General features: G+C 36.7%; 1 protein-coding gene across 1 annotated transcript in view; it reads left to right on the top strand.

Annotated features, from left to right (window-relative positions):
* The window catches only part of ADGRG6 (adhesion G protein-coupled receptor G6), a 102,291-nt gene that overhangs the window by 67,003 nt on the left and 13,880 nt on the right, over positions 1–21,408 (top strand). Inside the window, exons 9-18 of the mRNA XM_062488902.1 lie at positions 1,483–1,625; positions 2,324–2,438; positions 5,480–5,541; positions 6,922–7,129; positions 7,595–7,760; positions 10,942–11,082; positions 14,144–14,260; positions 15,353–15,398; positions 17,107–17,213; positions 20,015–20,142. Of these exons, the coding sequence (XP_062344886.1) occupies positions 1,483–1,625; positions 2,324–2,438; positions 5,480–5,541; positions 6,922–7,129; positions 7,595–7,760; positions 10,942–11,082; positions 14,144–14,260; positions 15,353–15,398; positions 17,107–17,213; positions 20,015–20,142 (1,233 nt within the window). The remainder of the gene's footprint in view (positions 1–1,482; positions 1,626–2,323; positions 2,439–5,479; positions 5,542–6,921; positions 7,130–7,594; positions 7,761–10,941; positions 11,083–14,143; positions 14,261–15,352; positions 15,399–17,106; positions 17,214–20,014; positions 20,143–21,408) is intronic.

The following is a 21,408-nucleotide window of genomic DNA, read 5'->3' as shown; positions in this document are numbered from 1 at the left end:
GTTAGGAGGAACTCAGTATCTCTGGGAGCAGGGAAGGAGCGACCTGGCCAGAGATAGCTGGAATTTCTCTGCTAAAATATATCCACTGGGAAAAGAGAAAGCCAAGCCTGCAGGTGGTCACATTTTTATCTTGTCCAGCAACATTTTACCAGCTAAACAGTGAATATGTCAAGAAAATTAGGCACATCTGGAAAGTGCAGTTCTGAGCTGTCATCATGGGGATGTCTTTCTGAAAGACTTTTTTAACTGAAGTCCTGGTCTGCCTAGGAAGGAGTACCTGAAAATCCTACTGGCCCTCTTCAGCACCCCTACAGATTTTTTTTCTGCTACTCTTCATCCTGTAGACCACCGTTTTGCTCAGTGTTGCTTTCTTGCACAGGGGGCCACAGGTGAAAGCACCCCTGATGAGTGTGTGCCCTGCTCACTGTATGTGTGCTGGCAGTGCCACCACTCCCCAGGCTGCCAGGAACAGCTCACACACTCCAAAGGTCTGTCTTTATTCAGGCTGATGGGTATCCAAGGGCAAGGCTAAGATGAAGACAGCCCAAAGCATGTTTGCTTTTTCCTTTTTTCCACATTTTGGCTCCCATGGACATCCAATGTTCCATGCTTTAGTGGCTTGCCTCCTACTAGCCAGAGCCAAGCAATGCTCTTGGGTACCAACATGTTCTCATCTCCAACGTTTCCTTTTGTCCCAGGAGGAAATTTCTGTGCCTTCCACTCTGGGCTTATTTCCTGTGTCCTGCTAGAACTGGTTTGCTGTTCATGATTTCCCTTCCAGAAAAGCTATGTTTTTGGACTAGGGTGGGGACTGTTTTATTTTGTTCACAGGAAAAAGGCTCAGGCACTTTGAACTACTTATGTCCAAGAAAGTAGCAGTGGGCCACAGTACAGAACAGCTATTAGTGCTCAAACTTCGATTAGTCATCTGAGGAACTCAACTTTCCTAATTATGACTAAAAGCTTCAGAAGTATGTCAGGGTGTTTTTCACTCCATAAAAACCTTAAGAGGTTTAAATGTTAGGCATCTGTTCTTTGTTAATCTCCTAGTATTTCTCTGTAATCAGTGTAGAGGTGGATCCTCCAGAGGATCATTTGTCCCACCCTGACAAGTTTTGAGAGGTGGGATGAATCAGCTCTTAAGTTCCTAAGACAGTAGCAACCAGATTTTTAAAAACTAATCTAGATTAGCGCCAATTTAGAACTCACAGCTCTATGGTTTCATCTTCTGAACTCTTCTAAAAACATTTCTAGCTCTTTTTATGAGATGCTTCTGTAAAGGTAACTAGAAGATGAAATTTCCCAACCATATTTTCTTGTCATGGCCCTATATATACAAAAGTATTAATTTACAGGTAATGAGCAACACTGTTTTGGTGACACTGTTCCGTACTCAGAAACCAGAGTTTGTCAGATATTTTTATTTCCATGCATTTGGCCTCTGCTGTTCTGACTGAAATACTTGGGTAATTTTCTTTGCAGTTTTAGTGCTTTGGCTCTTTTAGTTTATAATTCTACCAATAACATCAATCTGGAAGAGGAAGACATCCGACAGAAGCTCATAAGCAATAATCGAACCATGGAAGAAGGATATCAACTTCATACTGTGGATGTTGATCCAGTGGGTAAGTAGTGTTCAGCTTTGTTACACAACAATTTTTTGTTTTTTGCTTATTCATAAACAAGCATCTTCTGTGTTAAAATAATCACACATTTTCAAACAGTATGACTGTTTCAGATTTTAAATTATCCCTATAAGCCTCATTGTTCCACTAATCTCAAAGAGCCATGCTCAAAATACCACTTTTAACACAAAGTTGTCCAGATTGCTTTAGTCAATGTCTTTCTGTCTGGTTCAAAGAGGCTGGGACAGTTCCTGACAACTCCTCTGGTGGTTTGAGGATAATGAAATATACTTTATAGCCAGAGCTAAAATGAGACATTTTGGACCTTCAAGGCCCCTCATCCCCACTTCTCAGAGGTGTTTGTGTTCCTGACAACAGTTTCCCTTAATCAATCTTCTTTTAGCTCTCATCTTCTCCCCTTCAGCTTCTACCAAAGGTTGCCATTCCTTTGGGAGGGAGGAGGTGGAGGCTGCTGGAGTGCAGATGGATGCAGCATGCATGTTCAAGTTTTTCCTCTGAGCATCAGCATGTGTGATCCCTAGTTGTGCACCCCTCTATTGCCACACTGTTACAAACAAACAAGCATTTCATTTGAAGACAATTTTGTGCTGTAGACTAGTTGATGAGCAGAGGACAACAAATAGAAGATGATTAGGTGAAGAAGTTTACTATTAACATGGATATACTCATTTTTACAGAAAAATGTTTAGCTGAAGAAAACCCTCCAAACTATTTCTGGCCAGATACCAGGCCTACTGTAACCAACTTCACATTTTGCCATGGGAGCTCTAGTCAGACTGCATCAAGAACCTGGTAGGTGTTCAAATATCTGAGAAGCTGATTTGATTCAGATGCAACTTTCTGGTTATTTATAGTTATTATTTAGTTATATATAATGGTTGCCATTGGCTGGTATTGTATTTCAGGAAGGTTTTTTCTATGCCATGACAGATTGGGTGGGTGCAGTAATAGTATGTATTGCATTGATAAGAAAAAATGACTCATCTACCACTTCCCTAGGGCATATTGGAGCCCACAATTAATACATGTTCAACATTACAATAAAAATAACATCTTCTTACAGAACAAAACTGTTTTTTTCAGGTCATAGAATTGTAGAATAAGTTTGGGTTGGAAGGAAGCCTAAAGATCATCTAGTTCTTAACCCCCAGGCCATGGGCAGGGACACCTCCCATTAGACCAAGTTGGTCAGAGCCCCATCTGTCAAGGCCTGGAACATTTCCAAGGATGGGGTATCCAAGACCTCTCTGGACAACCTGTGCCAGTGCCTCACTACCCTCAAAGTAAAAAATTTCTTCCTAATATCTAACTGAAACCTAATCTCTTTCAATTTAAAATCATTTGCCATTGTCCTGTCACTACGTACCCTTGTAAAAAGTTCCTGTCCAGATATTTTTGTACCCCACTTTAGGTGCTGGAAACCCCACAGAGCCTTCTCTTCTCCAGGATGAACAACCCCAACTCTCTCAGCTTCTTTATAGGAGAGGTGCTCCAGACCTCTGATTATTTTTTTGGGGCCTCCTTTGGACTTGCTCCAACAAGTCCACTTTTTCTTATCTTGTGGGCCCCAGAGCTGGATGCAGCTGGTTGCAACCACGATATGGTTGGCTTTCTGGGCTGCATCTTCCACCAGCATCCCAAGTCCTTCTCTTCAGGGCTGCTTTTAAGCCATTCTCCTCCCAAGCCTCTATTTCTTCTTGAGATTGCCCTGACCCACATGCAGGACCTTCCATTTGGCCATGACTTTTATATTAATGTACCCAAAGCTTCACGTTTGCTACCACTCCACCACTACTATCTGACTTGTTTAGGAATTCGAATAAAATTCTATGAAGATGAGGTGTATATTTGATTTAATTCAAAACACCTCATCTCATTAGGGGAAAAGTAAAAAAATTGTGAAGCAAATATTTTGCCAGTAGTTAGTCATAATTGAAGGTGGCTATAATCTTATGCCTAAAGATCTGAACTTGAGTTTTTAAGGTTTAAGAAATTTTCCCTAATGCAGGAGGTTTTTTGCAAACACCTACAAAAGACTTTGACTCTCCATGTCCATTTCCCTTTTGTAAAATGGGAATATTATTACTTCTGCTTATATATTACTGAAACATTATGGCTTTGATCTCCTTTGAGTGCCTTAAACATGGTTATGATGATGCAATATTAATTTATTCCTTCAGTATTTAGGATGATTACTATTAAATGCAATATATTAGTCTTATCCACCCACATTGCATCTGGAACATGTTCTGAGAAGACCAGATCTTTTACTTTTTCCAAATAGTATGGCAACATGGATATGAATCAGCTTTGAGTTTCAGTGCCAAACAGGAAAGCAACCCACATTATATTTAAATAATTCACTTCCTCAGCCTCCTAATCTTGTACAAGAACTGATTCTGACTGACCAACTTTTGTTGTAGAGTGAGTAGTGCAGAAATCAAATTGCTTTTATGTCAAAGCCTCAGAATCATTAAAAAATAGGGTTTCTGACCTTTGGTGTCCCAGTATTGTTTATCTTTATTATTAATTTGTGGTCTACACTATAATGTTGTATAGGTACAGCACTTCTCATTTAAAAAAACACAATAAATTACTGTGTTCTGCCCTGTGCTGTGCCTTCCTTGCCTCTGCCTCAAGTAGCTCTTGCCAGTATGGAGCACTGGTGGGATTTGTTTGGAGAGAAGAGGAAGCTCTTCTAACAGTCTCTTCTACTCATCTGCATTCCACAGTAGGTGATTACCTGTGCTATTACAATAAATGTGATCAGCTGAGGAATAATGTTATTTTTTCATGTGCTGAGTAAAGGGTTACATTTTTCCCATTTACCATCCTGCCTTTTTCCATGCTGTGGCAACATGATTGTCTGCAAAGAAAACTGAGGCAAAAGTGTGTTAAATTTTGGAGACACTTTTACAGGGTGACAAATATGATCAAGAGATTGGAGCACCTCTCCTGTGAGGAAAGGCTCAGGGAACTAAGCCTGTTCAGCCTTGAGAAGAGATGACTGAGGAGACCTCATCAGTGTCCATGAGTGTCTGATGGGAGGTTGGCAAGAGGGTGGGTCTGTTCGGTGGTGCCAAGAAATAGGACAAGGGGCAGTGAGCAGAAACTGATGCACAGGAAGCTCCACCTGAATGTGAGGAAGAACTTTACTGTGTGGGTGAGCAATCACCAGGTCTCCCAAAGAGGCTGTGGAGTCTCCCTCACTGGAGTTACTCAAGAACTGTCTGGACACAATTCTGTGCCCAGTGCTCTAGGGTGACCCTGCTTGAGTTGGGAGGTTGAACCAGGTGACCCACTGTGGTCCCTTCCAACCTGACCCACTAATTCTACGATTCTGCTTTTTGATATGGTGAGGCTTAAAAAAAAAAAAATGGAATCTTTATATCTGCCCCTCACTTTGGACCTGGATCCAATAGTTACTTACCCTACTTTTCATTGGTCGAATAAATTTATATCTCTACATGGCTCCTATGCATGTTCTTATGAGAGGTATTATTGCTATTGACTAGATTAAAACCATTTATATCAAGGAGAAATTATAGAAACAACTGACTAGGGCATAATAGTTTGTGTCAATATTTGGGTCTTTTCTGAAATACAAGGCCAGAATTTCCACTGAAATAGTGGAGTTTCTCTCAGCACTATCATTTAATCAATCATATGCTTTCACTGTCAAGTACACATATTGTGTTTCACTAGGGCCCATGTTGCTACAAATATTGGGAATTGAGAAGAGTGGACACTATGACACTTAAAAAAGAATTATTAAATATTTATGTAATTTTGTTACAATATTTCATGTGAATTTTGTCCTTTGTCCTCTTTAGCTATTTGGGTCTGCAGAATTATACATCATACTGGGGTCAACCTGATCTTAGAAATTGCACAGGTGGGTATATTTGTGATAGTCTTTGGAAGGATATATTTTCTCTTTATGCTGAATTCTTTAAATATCTTTCTAAAAACATCAGTGCAAAGTAAATAATCAAATTCCGGGGAAGCGCACCCAATTTCAACTCAGCTCCATTTAAAGCTCTGGAGACCAAATACTGAATTAAATCAAAGTCTTCAGGCAATTTAATCAAGGGTAAAGGAAGGTGGTATCTTATCTCTATTTGATATTCAAGTTAGGACAGATTTTTAAATATTTTGAATGCCTGCCAGGGAAATGACTCCTGCTCTCTTCACTGGACTTACAATCAGACATTTTCAGATTTATTCTCTGTCTCTAAAATAACCCTTTATTTTGTTCTGGCCATGAAAGATTAATAAAATAACAAGAAAACCATTTTATGGTCCCTTTTTATAGTATCAAAGCTAGTGAAGCAAATTATACTGTACATTCTCTGAAATACATATGACTGTAAGCTCTTACTCTGAATTGCTGTCTTGGAGAAGCCTCTTTTTCTTTCTTTGTTGATAGAGGTGTCTTAGGGGGCTGAGCTGCCTAACTCAGTCAATTGGGTACTTGCAGTCAGATTATATGAAAAACATCATGTCATGTAAAATGAGCATTCCACAGTAAATATATCAAAACACTATTATAAAAAGCAACCCACAGCCAGTTGCAAACTAAAATTTCAAAATCTTATTTGCGAATTCTATTAAATATCAAATATTCTGATATTGTTAAAGCTTAGTGTTTATATTAGCTTTCTGTCCAGGTGGCATTGAAATTATAGTTTAACATGTTTTGCCATTGGACGTGCTATCAAACTTTCCTTGCCAGGAAGATTCTCCTCATGAAATTTGCTCGTGTGCCGTGCTTGCCAGGCCTCTGACAAGTAAGAGTAGCATCCTCTGAAAGAACTGAAGCAGTTGCAAGGCAGTCACATGTTCTCCAGAAAGCTTAAAAGAGTGAACAATTTTATTTTCAGTAATACAGACTTTGGATCCATTTGTTTCACTTCAAGAGTAAAAATTTTTCCCAGTGGAAAAAAAAAGGATAGCATAAGGAGGGAAAATAAAGTGGTACTATGCATTGTATTCTTCTCCTTTTGATTGAGTCACCCCTTTCTATAATAGTTCTGATTTACAAACTCAAATCAAAACAAAGACAAGACAGCAAATGAGCACAGTATATAATCAGCAAGTCCTACATACTTTAAAAAAATTATAAATTTGATAAAATTATGAAATTCCATGTTCATTACAAGTACATAGAACATACTCTAGCTTTCAATAGTGATGAAGAAAATTTGTATTTTTTGATTACTTCAGGACTGTAATGTATTATTTTCTCTTTTTGCTTGATTCTGTATGCTCACAGAAAATGCAGCAGATATCGCCAATCAGCTTCTGAATCTCACTGGTGAGGGGCAGCAGCTGACCTCAGACAAAGTAAATGATGTTGTGCAGAAGCTCAAAAAAATTGTGAATGATGAAGAAATTGATGAATCTCTGGGCTCTACCGTGGTGACAATTTTTTCCAATATTCTAGCCAGTTCAGACAGTGTATTGGCAGCCTCATCTTCAGAGTAAGTATTTCTGCATTTGAGAAAAGCTTTTGAGAGCAACCTGCAAGGCTGTATGGGCTCATCCTTCCATGTATAGACAAACCAGAAAATCAAAGTTTTCTGATTTCCATCAAAAAGAATTTTCCAAAATAGATGCATAAATATTTCTTCTTTTAGTGCACATGACAAGTATCTGGATGGAAAAGAAGTCTTCTGATACATGACACAGCACAGACATAAGAATTGTTGTAAAATTATTTCAAGACCAGTGATAAGTAGTCACACAGTTTCTGTCAGTCAAAAGCTTTTGTTTTCAAGAGAGATACATAAATTTGCAGTCTAACAGCCTCTTGTGAATACACAGTTGGGTGGTAGAAACACAGTCAGTAACAACAGGGTCATCTTGTGATGTGAGGAGCATGCAGAGCATAGGTGGGGGCTTCTTCTGTATTCAGTGTTCAGATTAATTTTTATTTCTGTTTTTAGAGCTCTAAAAACTATTGATGCCTTGGCTTTAAAGATCCATTTTGATGGGCCATCCATGAGTATTTCAACACGAAATCTCGCACTTGGAGTCTCTTCTATAAATTCAACTTCATTCAAAGGTGGTTCTTTCAGCGTCAGTCCACAGAATAATGCATCTGATTTCCAGGTACAGAACAAACATGAAGTGTGCCAGTTGTTCCAAGTGTGTTTACTGTGGTTCCTATAAATCTACTTACAACTCCCATTTCTCCCCCTACTTTCTATTTCCTTTTTCCTACAATCATCCAAACAGTTAACAGATTAATGTAGTATTTCCTTGAGTGACAGGAAACACAGATAAACTCACATTCCATGCAGATAAAAAGTAATTTGGCTTATAAATCCAGAACACACTTGACCCTTTTTTAGTTTTGTGGGGTGTTCTTACTAGTGAAAAAGGAAAATAAACTTTAACAATCTGCAGTACTGACCATTGTATAGTATCTTACCACTCTTTTGTTGTCTTTCAGCTTTAAAATAAGGTACTCATATATAGGTATCTACATATAGATTTCTGCAGATACAATAGTTCTTCAACATTCCAGTAAAACTTAAACATTTAGTGCTAAAAGAAATCTAAATCTAATGCAGTTGTGCTCACAAAGGTTGACTGGCTTGTACCATTTAGGATATCTGAGGCAGTTCAAGTCATTCATGTGGAGCTTGACCAGCCTAGACATTAAAAATAAAACAAGCAGAGATCACACAAAATTTAGGAAGGTCTCCAGTGCTACAGTATCAAGGCAGATACTACAGTTAACATAAAAACAGACATCTAAAAGTTTGAAATACTGTTTGAGATGCACATGAGCATCCATAGGATTTTGCAAAGGTTCTCTTGAAATCAGTAGTGATGAGGTGCCATAAATTTATGAATTTAACTACATGCCTGTCTGCATCTTAAGGCACCTAAATGCTTTTAAAAATGCAGTTCAAGTTAATTTTTTTTTCAGTTAAATAGGAAGCCTGTGACAGAGGTAATAGCACCTCAGTTTCCTGGATGTTTAACTATTCAAGTACGGTGAGTCTTACTTGGAGAAACACACAGAAAATATTACACAGAAAAAGAAAAAACATCTGCTGTCATTCAGGCCAGTGGAACTAAAACTGAATTCAACAAAATATGGCATTATGAAAGCAGTTAAAGACTAATCACTAGAGTATAGATATTATATGGAAAAATTAATACCTGCTGCAAATTGGCAACACAACAATCCTAATAAATGTCTGATCATTTTATAAGATACTATGTACTATATAAATCAAAACAAGAATCAAGACAGAAACAAGTCTACTTTCTAGAAAAAGTAGTAGTAATATAGTAGGCTTTAGGACTTGTGCATATATACAGACTCAGTGTTGTTTAAATAGATAAAAATAGATTTTAATGTGTTTGATTTTTCACATATCTATAATTCTAGATATTTAACTAAAATTTCTTTGAATCTACTTTATCAGAAGTTTTGGGTGGTTGTAAATCTACTTTTGTTTAGCTCTCATATTAATGAAGCTGAATAGCTTTTTGTGAAGCTGAATAGTTCTTTGTTATCAAAGGAATGTTTCTCCTGCAGATTTCATCCTTTATTTATGGAAAGAGGAAAGGAAAATTCTAAAGCCAGGTTTTGGATGATTGCACGTAGAACAGGAATTACCATCTGTGGCTTGAGGACATCCAGGAATTTTCTCGTTCTGGAATCATTTATTACAGTACTGTCTAAATAATCATAAAATCCAAACTCCATCAAATTATTTATAATGTTCCTATTGGAACACGAGCTTCTTCTCAGACTTTCACATTTACAACAGCTGATTGAGAATTCTTAGCATCCTTTCTTCCAAAAAAGTTGCAGCAGCTGTGGGCACTGTTTATATTTTCCATGCCTGTCAAAAAGATAGTTGCTATCCCTACTGAAGGGGGATTTCCTTATGAAAGCCCAGGTTTTTCACCAGTGATGAGATGATCTATTCTAGGCTCATCAGGGAACATTAAACTCTTCAAGCTGTATGTCAGAATGTTTCCAGATTATTTTTTTTTTGTATATTTTTCTTAAAGTAGATGCCAAGCAAATTTATCCATGGCAATTTGGAAAGATTCTATTTCAGTCCCCTGTGTCTTTATGTTTCTTGCCAAACCTTTGACTAAGTTAGGTTTTGGTGATTCATATTATTAAATTGTTCCTGTAATATATCCATGCTTCTTTGGAGAAGCCTCTTTGACTCTATTTGCAGACAATGCCTAATGGGACATCTTTATCACATGCACACTTTCTGTATACTGTGGCAGAATCCACCTCTGAAAGCCTGGTTTTGAATTACATTTATCCCTGTCAGGAGATGTCTGTGAACTATTTCTTACTGATTTCCAAGGGTGAATAATCTGTCAATAGCCTATGACTTTTAATTTTCTATTAGCTAATGGTGCTTTTAGAATTCCACAGTTGTCCATGAGAGGCATAAATACAAGATCAGGATGCCTCTAGGGGAAATCTGGGGAGGTAGTGGGTGTTCCCATATATCACAGTAAAATTCTTAAGTGCTTTTACTATAGACCTGCTGTGAGCTGGCTTGCTCCCCTTCCTTCAATGGATATAGTGGCACACCTTGAGTAGACCATGGTGGGAAAGTGATCAGTTGTACAATTGCTAATAAAATGCAGGGTCACATCCTCTATCATTTCCTACTCAGTTATTACATTCCTGGGCCACAGAGGGCTTTCAGATTTCTGATACATTGCCAGTAAATATTAATTTTATATGATGTCAAAAAGTGTCCTTTTTGTGCTACATAGCACAATAAATATGGAGAAGTGACACTAATAATTTTTAAATCTCTTTTCTGTAACAGAGAAACTATAAAAGCTTATAAGAGAATTATTTCAGATGTGTAGCTCAAGCCAACTAATACAGTTTAACAAAGAAAAATTCAGAGCATAATTGTTACTTCTCAACATTGTTTGCTACAAGGAAAAGTGTCTTGAACATTACTGAAAATGGTTATGACTGTCATAATTACGATCTCATTATTTCCAAATCATCGTTTTAGCAGTGGAGGAGTTTGTTTCTTTGTTGGTTTTATCTAATATCTTTTTGTAGCAGAAGGCTGATCTCATGCTGGAAAAGTGGGAAACATCTCCAGCCTTTAAAAAAATTATTTCTTGCATCAAGTCTCACATAGCACAAGTAATTTTAGTGTTGATTGGTTCTAGTCCCATATCTAGATATTTCTGTGTTAGAGTGCGAACTCCGTTGTGGACAACAGATGGTTTCTTTATTGTTTGAACATGTTCTCCTGTTGTTGTTATTTAACAGATAGATTTTGACAAGGATCAGACAAGTTCCATCGCTTCTGTTGTTTTGCCACCAAGTTTACTGAAGAATTTAAGTCAGGATGAGTTTGAAGTTATATCAAGGGCTCAGTTTACTTTCTTCAATAAAAATGGTCTTTTTCAGGTAAGCGTTAATGTGCTTGAAGTAATTTCAAATAGGGTGAATCAAAGCCAGCTCCTAAAAGTTTTCTGTAGTGCAATCATTCCACGGCATCTCATGAGTTACAGGAGTTAAAAGAAAACAGCAAATGTAGGCACTAAACACAGACTTAAGTTCAGAGCAGCAAAATAGTTGAAATGCCCAAGTTAGTTGAAGTCAGTGATTTAACGCAAATTCCTCTCATGTGTGAAATAAATCTTTTCTCAGGGTAATGTATGAAACCTGTATCCCAACTGCTTAAAATCAGAGAAAAGAAGCAAAAGCCTTTAATAAAGCCTTTAACTTGTATTAAAATGCATTAATATAAGTCCTTGATGTTCAGTGGAGCCAGGTTCTTTTCTATCACGAGGGAATTTGGCATGTAACACTGCCAGATACTCTCCTTTCCTTTTAAGAGCTGGTTAGCAGTCATACCCAGCTGACTGCTTTATATTCAGTTGGAAACTCTGGGCTGATGGTTAGTAGCCAGAGAACTTCTGTTCATATATATATACACTATTTTTTTTCATACTTGTGTCCATAAGCATACCATATTTCAATAGGAATAAGAATGACAATACTTGTACCTGAAACCTAAACATGCTCATGTAGATTTGATATTTTATTTTATGGGTCTTATCAAATGAAATTTTAAGTGGTGCCTGCATGGTAGGTACCAAAAATATTAGGAAGAGTTTGCAGCTTGGAAAAAGAAAACCAAAACCACACTTATTTGGAAAAAATAAAATAGAGTTAATTAAGAAGGAAACATTGTTTCATAGTGAACTGTAGAATGTGTCTCAGCAGACTTGAGTTTGTTTTCCCATCAGTATTTCAAGTGACCTTTGGCTCTTGTGCATCCGCAGAACTCCGTAGTATTGTATTGTCCCTATATTATCGTTTTTATTGGCAGTGTATCCAGATTCCTCAGATAATCTAGGCAAGAAAATACCCATGACCCACAGTTGCCTTCTGAAATACACCCCATAGTATTTTTACTTTAAGTTGTACTCATTTTAAGCCTGGTTTTGAGAAAAACAGGATGGATATCTTTAATTAAAAAAGAAAACAAAGAAAAAAGCCAAAAAACCCCAGAAGAATACAGATGGAGGTTGGTCACAATGGCATAAAATCATATGAAGCCAGAATGTGTCCCTTAATGGTGCTAGAATATGTTTCTAAGTGGTACTTAATAAGCCATTGAAAAGCAAAAACCATAAAAATTGCACCTTAATTTGCAATTAAAATGCCTTTCATTTTTTGTGTGTGTGTGTTTTTCAAACTCTTCACGGGTGATGTGTTTAACACAATGAACTAAAAATGTGCAATCATCACATTTTAACTAAAAATGTGCAATCCTCACATTTTTAGGAAGTCTAAAAATAAAGGAAGTTAAAGAAAAACAGGATTAAAATAAGGCCTACAAATAAACTGATCCACATGCCATCTCAAACCAAATAACTTTATCCATTAGTATAAGGGTATTTCATTTTTATTGCATTTCATACTTCTTCCACACGCAGTTACAAATATCTGAATGCTATTAGCTGTATTCCTTAAAAGTATTCAACATAACAGTGAAACATACTTTGCAGCATTGGAGGTGGTGGGTTATTTTCTTGCAACTGAGAGAATTCTCATAAGTTTTGTCTTGTAATTCATTAAAGATGGTTCCATTACTTAGAGGACTCTATAAAAGCTGTCCAGGGTAAGATTTATTTCACAAAAGGCAGGTGTGCTCAATGTAAACATCTATGCTTGAACTGTTGAACTTCAGCTGAACACAGCCTTATGGCTAAATAAGTAGTAATCTGTATTTTACTTTAATGCACACATAAGAATATATTAAATTGCCTCCCTGAAGAGACCAACTGTGTCTCATTTTTCTTATCTGGTACAGAATTCACTGAAACCTGTGGAAATATGTCCAAGGACTTTCATACACTTTGTCAGATGTTCAAATTTAGGTGGTAGCCAAGAAACTTTTTCTTGTCTGAGTACTCAAGAACTGCCTAGAAATTCGCACTTTTCTTCCCCTTCCATTTTTAAGGTTTTAGGAAATTTTGCCACAAAGCTCCAGAATAATCTGAAATACTGTGTCTGAAAATTCTTGGATATGGTTCTTAAGAAAAAAAATATTCTTCTCAAGATAGTATGCACTTAATAACTGAAGCTATTGTGTCTCTCATGAGGGATGGGATCTCACAAGCCCAGTGCTGAGCTGAAACCTGACTTCTTGTTATGTTAAAACTCCTAAATGGAAGGAATCAAGGGGCCAGGAGTCTGGCAGACCAGAGTTTGGGAGGGAAAGTGAGTGGCAACAGAAGACTCCAATTGACCTAAGATCTGCCACAGGCAGAGACCAAGCTTCCCATCTAAATATGCAGATTTCAATAGAAGCCTGTCAAAAGAAAATAGCATTGCAAATGCACTTCCATTTCAATAAATAATTAGTTTCCAGGGAAACCTTCTCTTCTGGAAAATTGTCAGCTACAGGTTAAAAATCCTATTGGTGTGTGATAATGTCAGAATTCTACTTAAATTCCTATAAAATAAGACCTTACAGAAAATGCTATCCCTTGCAGTATGTAACATGGCTGTGAATTTGTTTAGTACCTCGTAATCATTCATTGATTAAACAACTCTATGCAGAAAACAGTTATTCTCTAAAATCTTTGCATTTACTAAAGGACAGTGTCAACAATAAGATAAGTGAGTTTGTTCATGCTTGTTTAGGGAAATGAGCTAATCATATCATGGGTTGTTATCTGCCACATTGTTTGAGTTATAATTTTGTTGGCCTTCTAACCTCTCTCTATAATTGTGCCTATGCATGTTTATGGCTACAAGGAAAATAGGGAAGCTTCCATGAGTCAAATCCATAATTTGATTTTATAAGCATAATGTTCTTATACTGAGTGATCAAAAGTACAGAAATGCTGACAACTTACTTATTCTGGCACGCTGTAAAAATGAAACTGTGTGTTCTGGCTTTTACATTATGTGCCATGTAATCACTTATTATATTTTTCTTAATCTCTTGAAGGATGCAGAAAATCCTGCCAATTTGACCAGTTTTGTGGTGGCGTGCAGTATTGGAAACTTAACCATTCAGGATCTTCAGGATTATGTGAGGGTTACAATCAAGCATACCAAAATTCAGGTAAAACAAGTTTGATTATTCAGAGGAATAGGAGTGCAGATTATATATGGTAAAGGCTAAGATTATAGCCTGATTTATATGGATGGATTTTGAGTAAGATCAAATTGAAATTAAGAAGTCTGGAACAAAAGCAAGTAAGCAAAAAGTAGAAACAAATAATCTCTCCCATCCTCATGAATTTGCGCTCCATTCACAACCTGACATTTATCTGCAAGACCATTGATTCTGCCCCTCAGAAGTAATTTCTGTGCCAATAACTATAGGTGAAACCTTCATTAATGACCATATTCATGAACGGGATCAAGGGACATGATTTATTACACTGGAACTTCATAATTACTTAAATTCTTTGACCAAACATTATTCACTTTGTTGTTATGTGGTTTTCATCAGAGGAGTCGACAGAAACACATTAATAAAAGATGACTACAGTAAATTTAGGGAAATACAGACCAAATGCAGCCTTTTGGCACATACTGTTCCAGTTTGAAAATGTGTGATCTTGACTCCATTCTCAGTATCTAATCCAAAAGAGGCAGTATCACTGGAAACACTAAGAAAATGTTAAAACACAATACCTAAGTAAATTGTTTATGTAATGAGAACCTGGTTTGTAATTTTCACAGCTCGATTAACGTTATCTTGCATTGCACTACAATGAATATTTTAAGGTGAGGCAAAACAACCTACACTTGGGTTCAGCAAGCATTTGCACATTTTCAAGCTTTACGTAGAGGACTCAAGGAGAAGCCCAAAGGAAGTAAGCAGTGAAAAGTATTTAGATTCTATAAAGACATCATATTCATGGATAACTTCAGTAATACAAGAAAACTTCATTATTCTGAGAATGTGCAAAAGGAACCATCAAAAACTACATAGAAGCAGTGCTCTAGATTTTGCAATTTGGACAAATCCATCTTTCTAGCAGGAAAAAAACCTCTAATTTGACACTAGGAAAGTTTTCTACAATTTAATGATGTTAATGCTTCTGCTCATTAAATGAAAATATATGCATTGCAACATCTGTTGTAAATGTTGTTCAGATTTATGTCTGAAGAGATATACAAAGTCTACTTTTACATCTGTTCTTAGGAAGATCCTAAACCTACCTGTGTCTTCTGGGATATGAACAAAAATGGTAAGTTTAAAAATATTGTCATTTCTTTCATGAGGTGAATAAATGTGTCTCAGTTTTAAAACTGGTCACACTATTGGCTATTTTGCTTGCCAATCTGTCCTTACAGGATTCAATAAAGTCCACTCAATTAAGTGTATCATTTCTTCTGGGCAGCATAGTTACTAGTAACAGCAAATGTTAAATACTCCTTTTTAAAGTTTGTTTATAATGTATATGCCTTTAACATTTTAAATGTTTAGGTTAAGTTTTTTCAACTTTTTCCCGTATCTGCAGTTTTGCACTGATCTGTCTGTATGAGCAAATTAAATTACAATGCTACTCAGACATGTGAATGGTTCTCAGCCATACTTTTAACTGTTTGTTTTTTTTAAAAAAAATCTGGGTATTATAGATGTAAGTTTGTGGCTGTTACAGATCTTGAGCTTTTTTGATCACATATGGAGAAACACATTAATAAGGCAACATTTTAGACCATTCTTCATCAAAGAATGGCCACTATTGCCAAACCTGTGTGTCATGTTTTACTCAGGCTCTTAATCCTTTACATAAAGTTGTTCTCTGGGATGACTTTCCAGATGTCTCTGTTTTAGAGATCACTGCTGAGATGTTTCTCTTCCTTACAGTGAAACAGATAGAGCTGTAGGATTTTGAATGGAGAGGTTCAGTACACAGTCTTGAAAGAAATAAAATTTACTATCCAAATTTGTATTTCATAGCAGGAAATACAGACAGCAATTCAGGAGAATGCAAGAGGATTAAAATGAGCAAAAAAAAAATCATAGAAACTAGTTAGGAAGCTGAACTTAAGAATCACATTAAAGGAGGAACACACAGGGAGGGACGAAACTATTCCCAGCGGCTGCTTGAGTGGAGAAGAGTTTTAAGTGGTTTTGGAACATCTTCACAGTATTCTTCACGGTATTTTAAGAGAATGTCTTGAATTTGAGTTTGATTGTCTTGACGTTACAGAGTAAATTATGCTGGATTTTGTCAAGAGCTGTGAGAAAAATGTGTTTAAGAGTCAGAGAATATGAGTGATTTAAAAAAACTAGCTCATATTTTGGCAGGGAAAAAATGTAAAAAAGGAACAGATTTTACTTTTTAACATTTAATTTTTAAAACTAAAATCTTTCTACTTGTTTTTCAGAATGGCCTTTTCAAGTGGAGTGGGTTGGGAATAGTTGTCTTCATGTTTTTTTGTAAGGCCACCAGAGATCATTGGGATTACCCACTCTCACTCTGACCTTCTGCATTACATGCTGCAGAGAGGAAGGGCGGGACCCTCTGCTCCTGGGCCATAAAAGATTTCATGTGCCTGAGGATATATGAGTGGGAGGCAGGCAGGTGTAGACATCACATCAGTGGGGGGAAAAGGAGTTCAAAAACCACCTTATTATTGGGTAAAACTAAGGCGTGTCTTAATGCGTGATCCACGCCTTACTCGCTAACCAAAAAGCTCCCTACCTTTGTTATACATCTCCATCTGTTGCTTCTGCTCAGTAGTCCATTCCTGGGACACTCATCTGGGGTGATTCCTTGCAGAAACTAGGAAATCTGACACTTGCTTCTCTCCCAGTTGTTTTTAATGCTGGCTCATTCAATTTGAGAAAGTGCTTCTGCATTTGCACAAGATGAAGTGAGAAATCTGCTAAAAGAGATGTTGGCATGTGTTTGTTGGACAGCAGTTTCTCATGTTTCATTTCCACAGGTGGCAGTGGTGGCTGGAACTCTGCGGGCTGCCAGGTGGATGCAGAGTCCAATGAAAATGAAACTGTGTGCTTATGCAACCACCTCACACATTTTGGGGTCTTAATGGTAGGCAAACTAACTGCTCACCAAGTTACCTTTCCCAGGAACAGCAAGACAGCTTTTGCCTGGTGTCAAAACAACTCTCATTTTTGTTACTTGGGTTCTTTCTTTTGCATATAATTATTATTATTAATAATAATAATAGTAATAATGATAGTAATAATAATAATAATAATACATTATTTCCCCCCTTATTATAATAAAGTTATACTTTCATAACAAAGTAGCTAGTGATAAGGATTCAGGAATGAGACAATTAATAAAGTTAGCAATGGAAGAATATTATTGTTGTTGCTATTATCATTATTAAATTCTTTAAAAGTGGCTAAATATTATTTTAAATAATTAAAATGTGCCTATGAGATTTTTATGCTTTAAAAATAATGTGCCACAAAAGACCTGAGATTGAGACTTCTGAGTGATACCAAAATACAAATAGCATATTATAACATCCAAATTATTACAACCAAGGCCCAGTACTACCATTTACACTAGAGAGACAGGATAAAAAAGTGATCCTAATGAGTCTTAAGTTGCAGGGGATCTCTGACATATCCCTTAACAGTATAATATGACAAAAGTGACCTGCAGCTGAGGCAGGAGGTATGTAACAGGAGGGAAGCGAAAAAGAAAGTCTTAAGTATATTCGAAATTTCCAGACTGAGAAAGTGAGAAGTGGCTTGCGGGGTGAAAGAAAAAAAAAAAATAGTTAGAAATGCTGTTTTCAGATCAAAAAGAAAAGAGGCTCATTGTAGGGAAAAGCAGGGAAAGAAAAACATCCTCTAGACAGTAGAAATAGTAATGCAGATGGAAAATGAAGGGAGCACAAAAATTCTCAATCATTCTTCATCGAAAGGCTGAGTTGTCTTGCAAATCTAGTTCACAAATTTCACAAGATGTATCTAATGTCATAAACTATGAAGTGGCATCTTTTGCACAGTGTGTAAGCCCATATTGGCGGTTTTCTTACTTGACTTTAATCAGTTTTGGGGATGCCTTGCATTACAGGCCTTCTCTCAGAAAAAGACTGCTCACAGAGCACAAAACACATAGTCCATACTCTGTCAGAGCCTTAAGTAAAGTCTCCAGACAGGGTGGCTGGCAGAGCAATGTCTCTCCAGGAGATGAAAGAGGGAACCATATGGGGAACTTCAGCCTCAGCAACATAGCCTCCAGCCTTCAGCTGCCTCCAGCAATTTGCACTTGTGAAGTGTTTTTCAGAGAAAAGAAATCCCAACGTGAAAAAAATTGAATAGTGCTATCTTTTCTTAACTTTTGGTCGTTGTTTATCCTCAATAATGGGCTGATACATTTTTTTCCAGATGAAATTAATATTCTTTGGCCTGTAAAACATAGCTGCAGAAAAGATGTTGGCACCTGGTCAACAGCAGGAATAATTCCTAAATAGAAGTATTTGGGGTTTGAAGTAAATTGTGGCAGTGTTAAAAATTACTTAAACCACACAAGGGAGCCACATACACTGACTTTTTCAGCTTTGGCCTTCCAGACTTCATAGAACTGGTCTCTTCACATCATGCTGAGATGTAGATATGGAAAAGCTGCAAACTTTGTGTCTTGCAAGCTAAATAATGGTCTTGTTCCACTTTTCATCCCCATAGGGATTAAGAAAAGGCTTTCTTTCGGATACATTCAATGAGCCCCTTCTCTTCCTTGAATGCTTCAATAACAGTAGGAAATAAGACAGAAGGTCTTTGAATTTGGGCTGCATTCCAACAGATTTTTACACAGCTTTGACCATTCTAGTTGCTTTCCCGTTTTAACAATATCTTCTGACTTTGATTTAGATACTATATTATTTCCAAAAAACACTCTCCTTATGTATAAATAAGCTGTCATATAAGGCTGGAATGGACAGTAAAAGAAACCTGCCTTTCCCTATAAAGCATGCAAAGTTTTGTAGCATTTGTTTCTTTTTGCTAGCTAGTTTTGCTAGGGACAACAGTGATAATGACTGTAGAATTGACATCATTATCTTTTAGTATTTGCTTAAGTTTCCTCCACAGTGATATAAATCTGAACATTCTCATATTTTCTTGTCCTTAAAGATATAAATCTGAACATTTTCATATTTTCTTGTCCTTAAAAAGAGGAAATAACACTGGCATTTAGTCTCAGATGGTACCATGTGGTAGTTACAGTTAGGAAAAAAGAAAAGAAAATCTCTAGCATGTTCCTGCTTAATTTCCATTTTTTTTATTTTCTGTTGTCTTTGTCATTACTTTTCTGACCAATTCTAGTTAAAAGTGTAGTTCTTATATCCAAACAGACCCTAACTCCAAAAAGCAATATCTTGCTCTTGGTTTCACCTGTAGATGATTAGTTACATTGACTCCTATGGATTTTTAATAACAAAAAGGCCAGAAGTTCCCTACAATGTTGCACATTTTATATGAATACTTTTAAGTTACATTTTTCTAAATTTTACATCTTCTGAAAAAGAGTTGTATACAAGCAACAGAATTAAAAAGTTTGGAGAGTGGAGACTTTTTTGGAGAAGGACATTTGAATTTCTAGTACTGAATTATAAGGATCAGAATCAGGCTCTATCTGCTGTTGCCAGCAGTTATAATACTTAAAGCACAATGCTTTGAAGAGCAGTGGGAAGGAAGTGAGAGGGGTAACAACTAGAGACCGAGTACACGCAGTAAAATTGAACCCCAGTGTCAAGGTTACAGAGGTATTTCCAGAATGCCTTTCAGTTTCACTTGACTAATTACCAAGAAAGGGTGCTGTGCTCATAGCAAAGGTGCTGCCTACAACCGAGGTCTACTCCTCCTCTCTCACAGGACCTTCAGAGAACTGTGACGCAAATCGACCCAAAGAACACCAAGGTCCTGACCTTTATCACTTACATAGGCTGTGGAATTTCTGCTATATTTTCAGCTGCAACTCTTCTGACATACATTGCATTTGAGTAAGTACTAATTCTGTGAAGAGCATCACAAAGAAGTACCTGTATGTGCAGAATAAAATTAGTTAGTTATGTGGTTAGTGTGGTTTATTTGCCTAGGAGGGGAAATCCATGTTTGAAAAAAAATCGAACCTGCAAAATCAAGGTCACAGTGTTGTGAAGTGGAAACTTTTTCAAGGGGAGATAAGTTCAGAGTCTTTCTTTCAGTTTCTAATGTGTTGTACTGCTCAGACAAGGGAATAAGGTGAATCAAGTGTATCAAAATTTTCCTTTTGGCAAGATAGAATCCTCTAGATTTTGAACAGATAGATATTATCTTCAAATTGTCAAACAGGCTTTTTATAAAAACAAAACTTGCCTGTGTGAGCATAACAAGTTCCAAATTTAAAAAAAGAAATTTCCAACTAGAGCAATTACATTCTATAGCCCTTCAGAAAAAAGTGGGAAGAGAGAAAATATGAAAATAAATTGTGAAGTGTTACATAGAAGTCCTGCTGAAATGTGAAAATGACTCAAGAGAAAGCAAAAATTTTGAAGTAGTACAGTTCTGTGAACAGTGAAAAGAGAAAATAAGGTCATGTCAACACAAAGAAAGCATTCTGCCAGTAACAGAACAGAAATTAAAGAAGGATAATTTTCTGGGGACAGGAGAGGGAGCTGAAGAAAGGGGTTTCAGGTTTTAAATACCTTCAATGATTGCATTCCCATTACGTTACCTGTGGTATAGTGTTCTGGTTCAAGTCTGTAGGAATTGTTTGCTTCCCCTCATTACCCACATTTCAATGTGGATCGGTTTAAAAAAATTACTTGTTTTTCAGTCATTCTAAGATATTATTTAAATCAAACAGAAAACCACACCCAATAGACAATATATTCAAAAAGTTAGGCTAGCATATAAGGCCACATATAAAATTATTGCAGATGACCTTCTGGTCAGCTATACTTTTTTTGTTCTCATTTAAAATGAAAAGCACTGATTTGTATTCCATTTGAAAGTGTGTTTTGATTTGTTTTGTTGTTTGTTTTTTTTTTTAATAAAAAATCAGTTGCTAAAGTATTGCAGCAATCAATTAGCCTATTATGAATCCACAGAACTGGTAGCTTACCCCCACCACCTACAGCTGAAGCCTTCAACAATCCCACAGAGAAATACACAGCACTGTGTCTTACTGCACAAACCCATCTGGAAGGAGTTCCTTGTGCTGTTATTGACTTTGTGAAGGGGTAAACCCAGCTGCTATAGGTGGTTTGTGCAGCAAGTGACTCATG

The sequence above is a fragment of the Cinclus cinclus genome, chromosome 3 (genome assembly GCF_963662255.1).
Source record: "Cinclus cinclus chromosome 3, bCinCin1.1, whole genome shotgun sequence".
NCBI lineage: Eukaryota > Metazoa > Chordata > Aves > Passeriformes > Cinclidae > Cinclus > Cinclus cinclus.
Note: the sequence above shows the minus strand (reverse complement) of the source record. Positions and strands in the feature narration are given on the sequence as shown.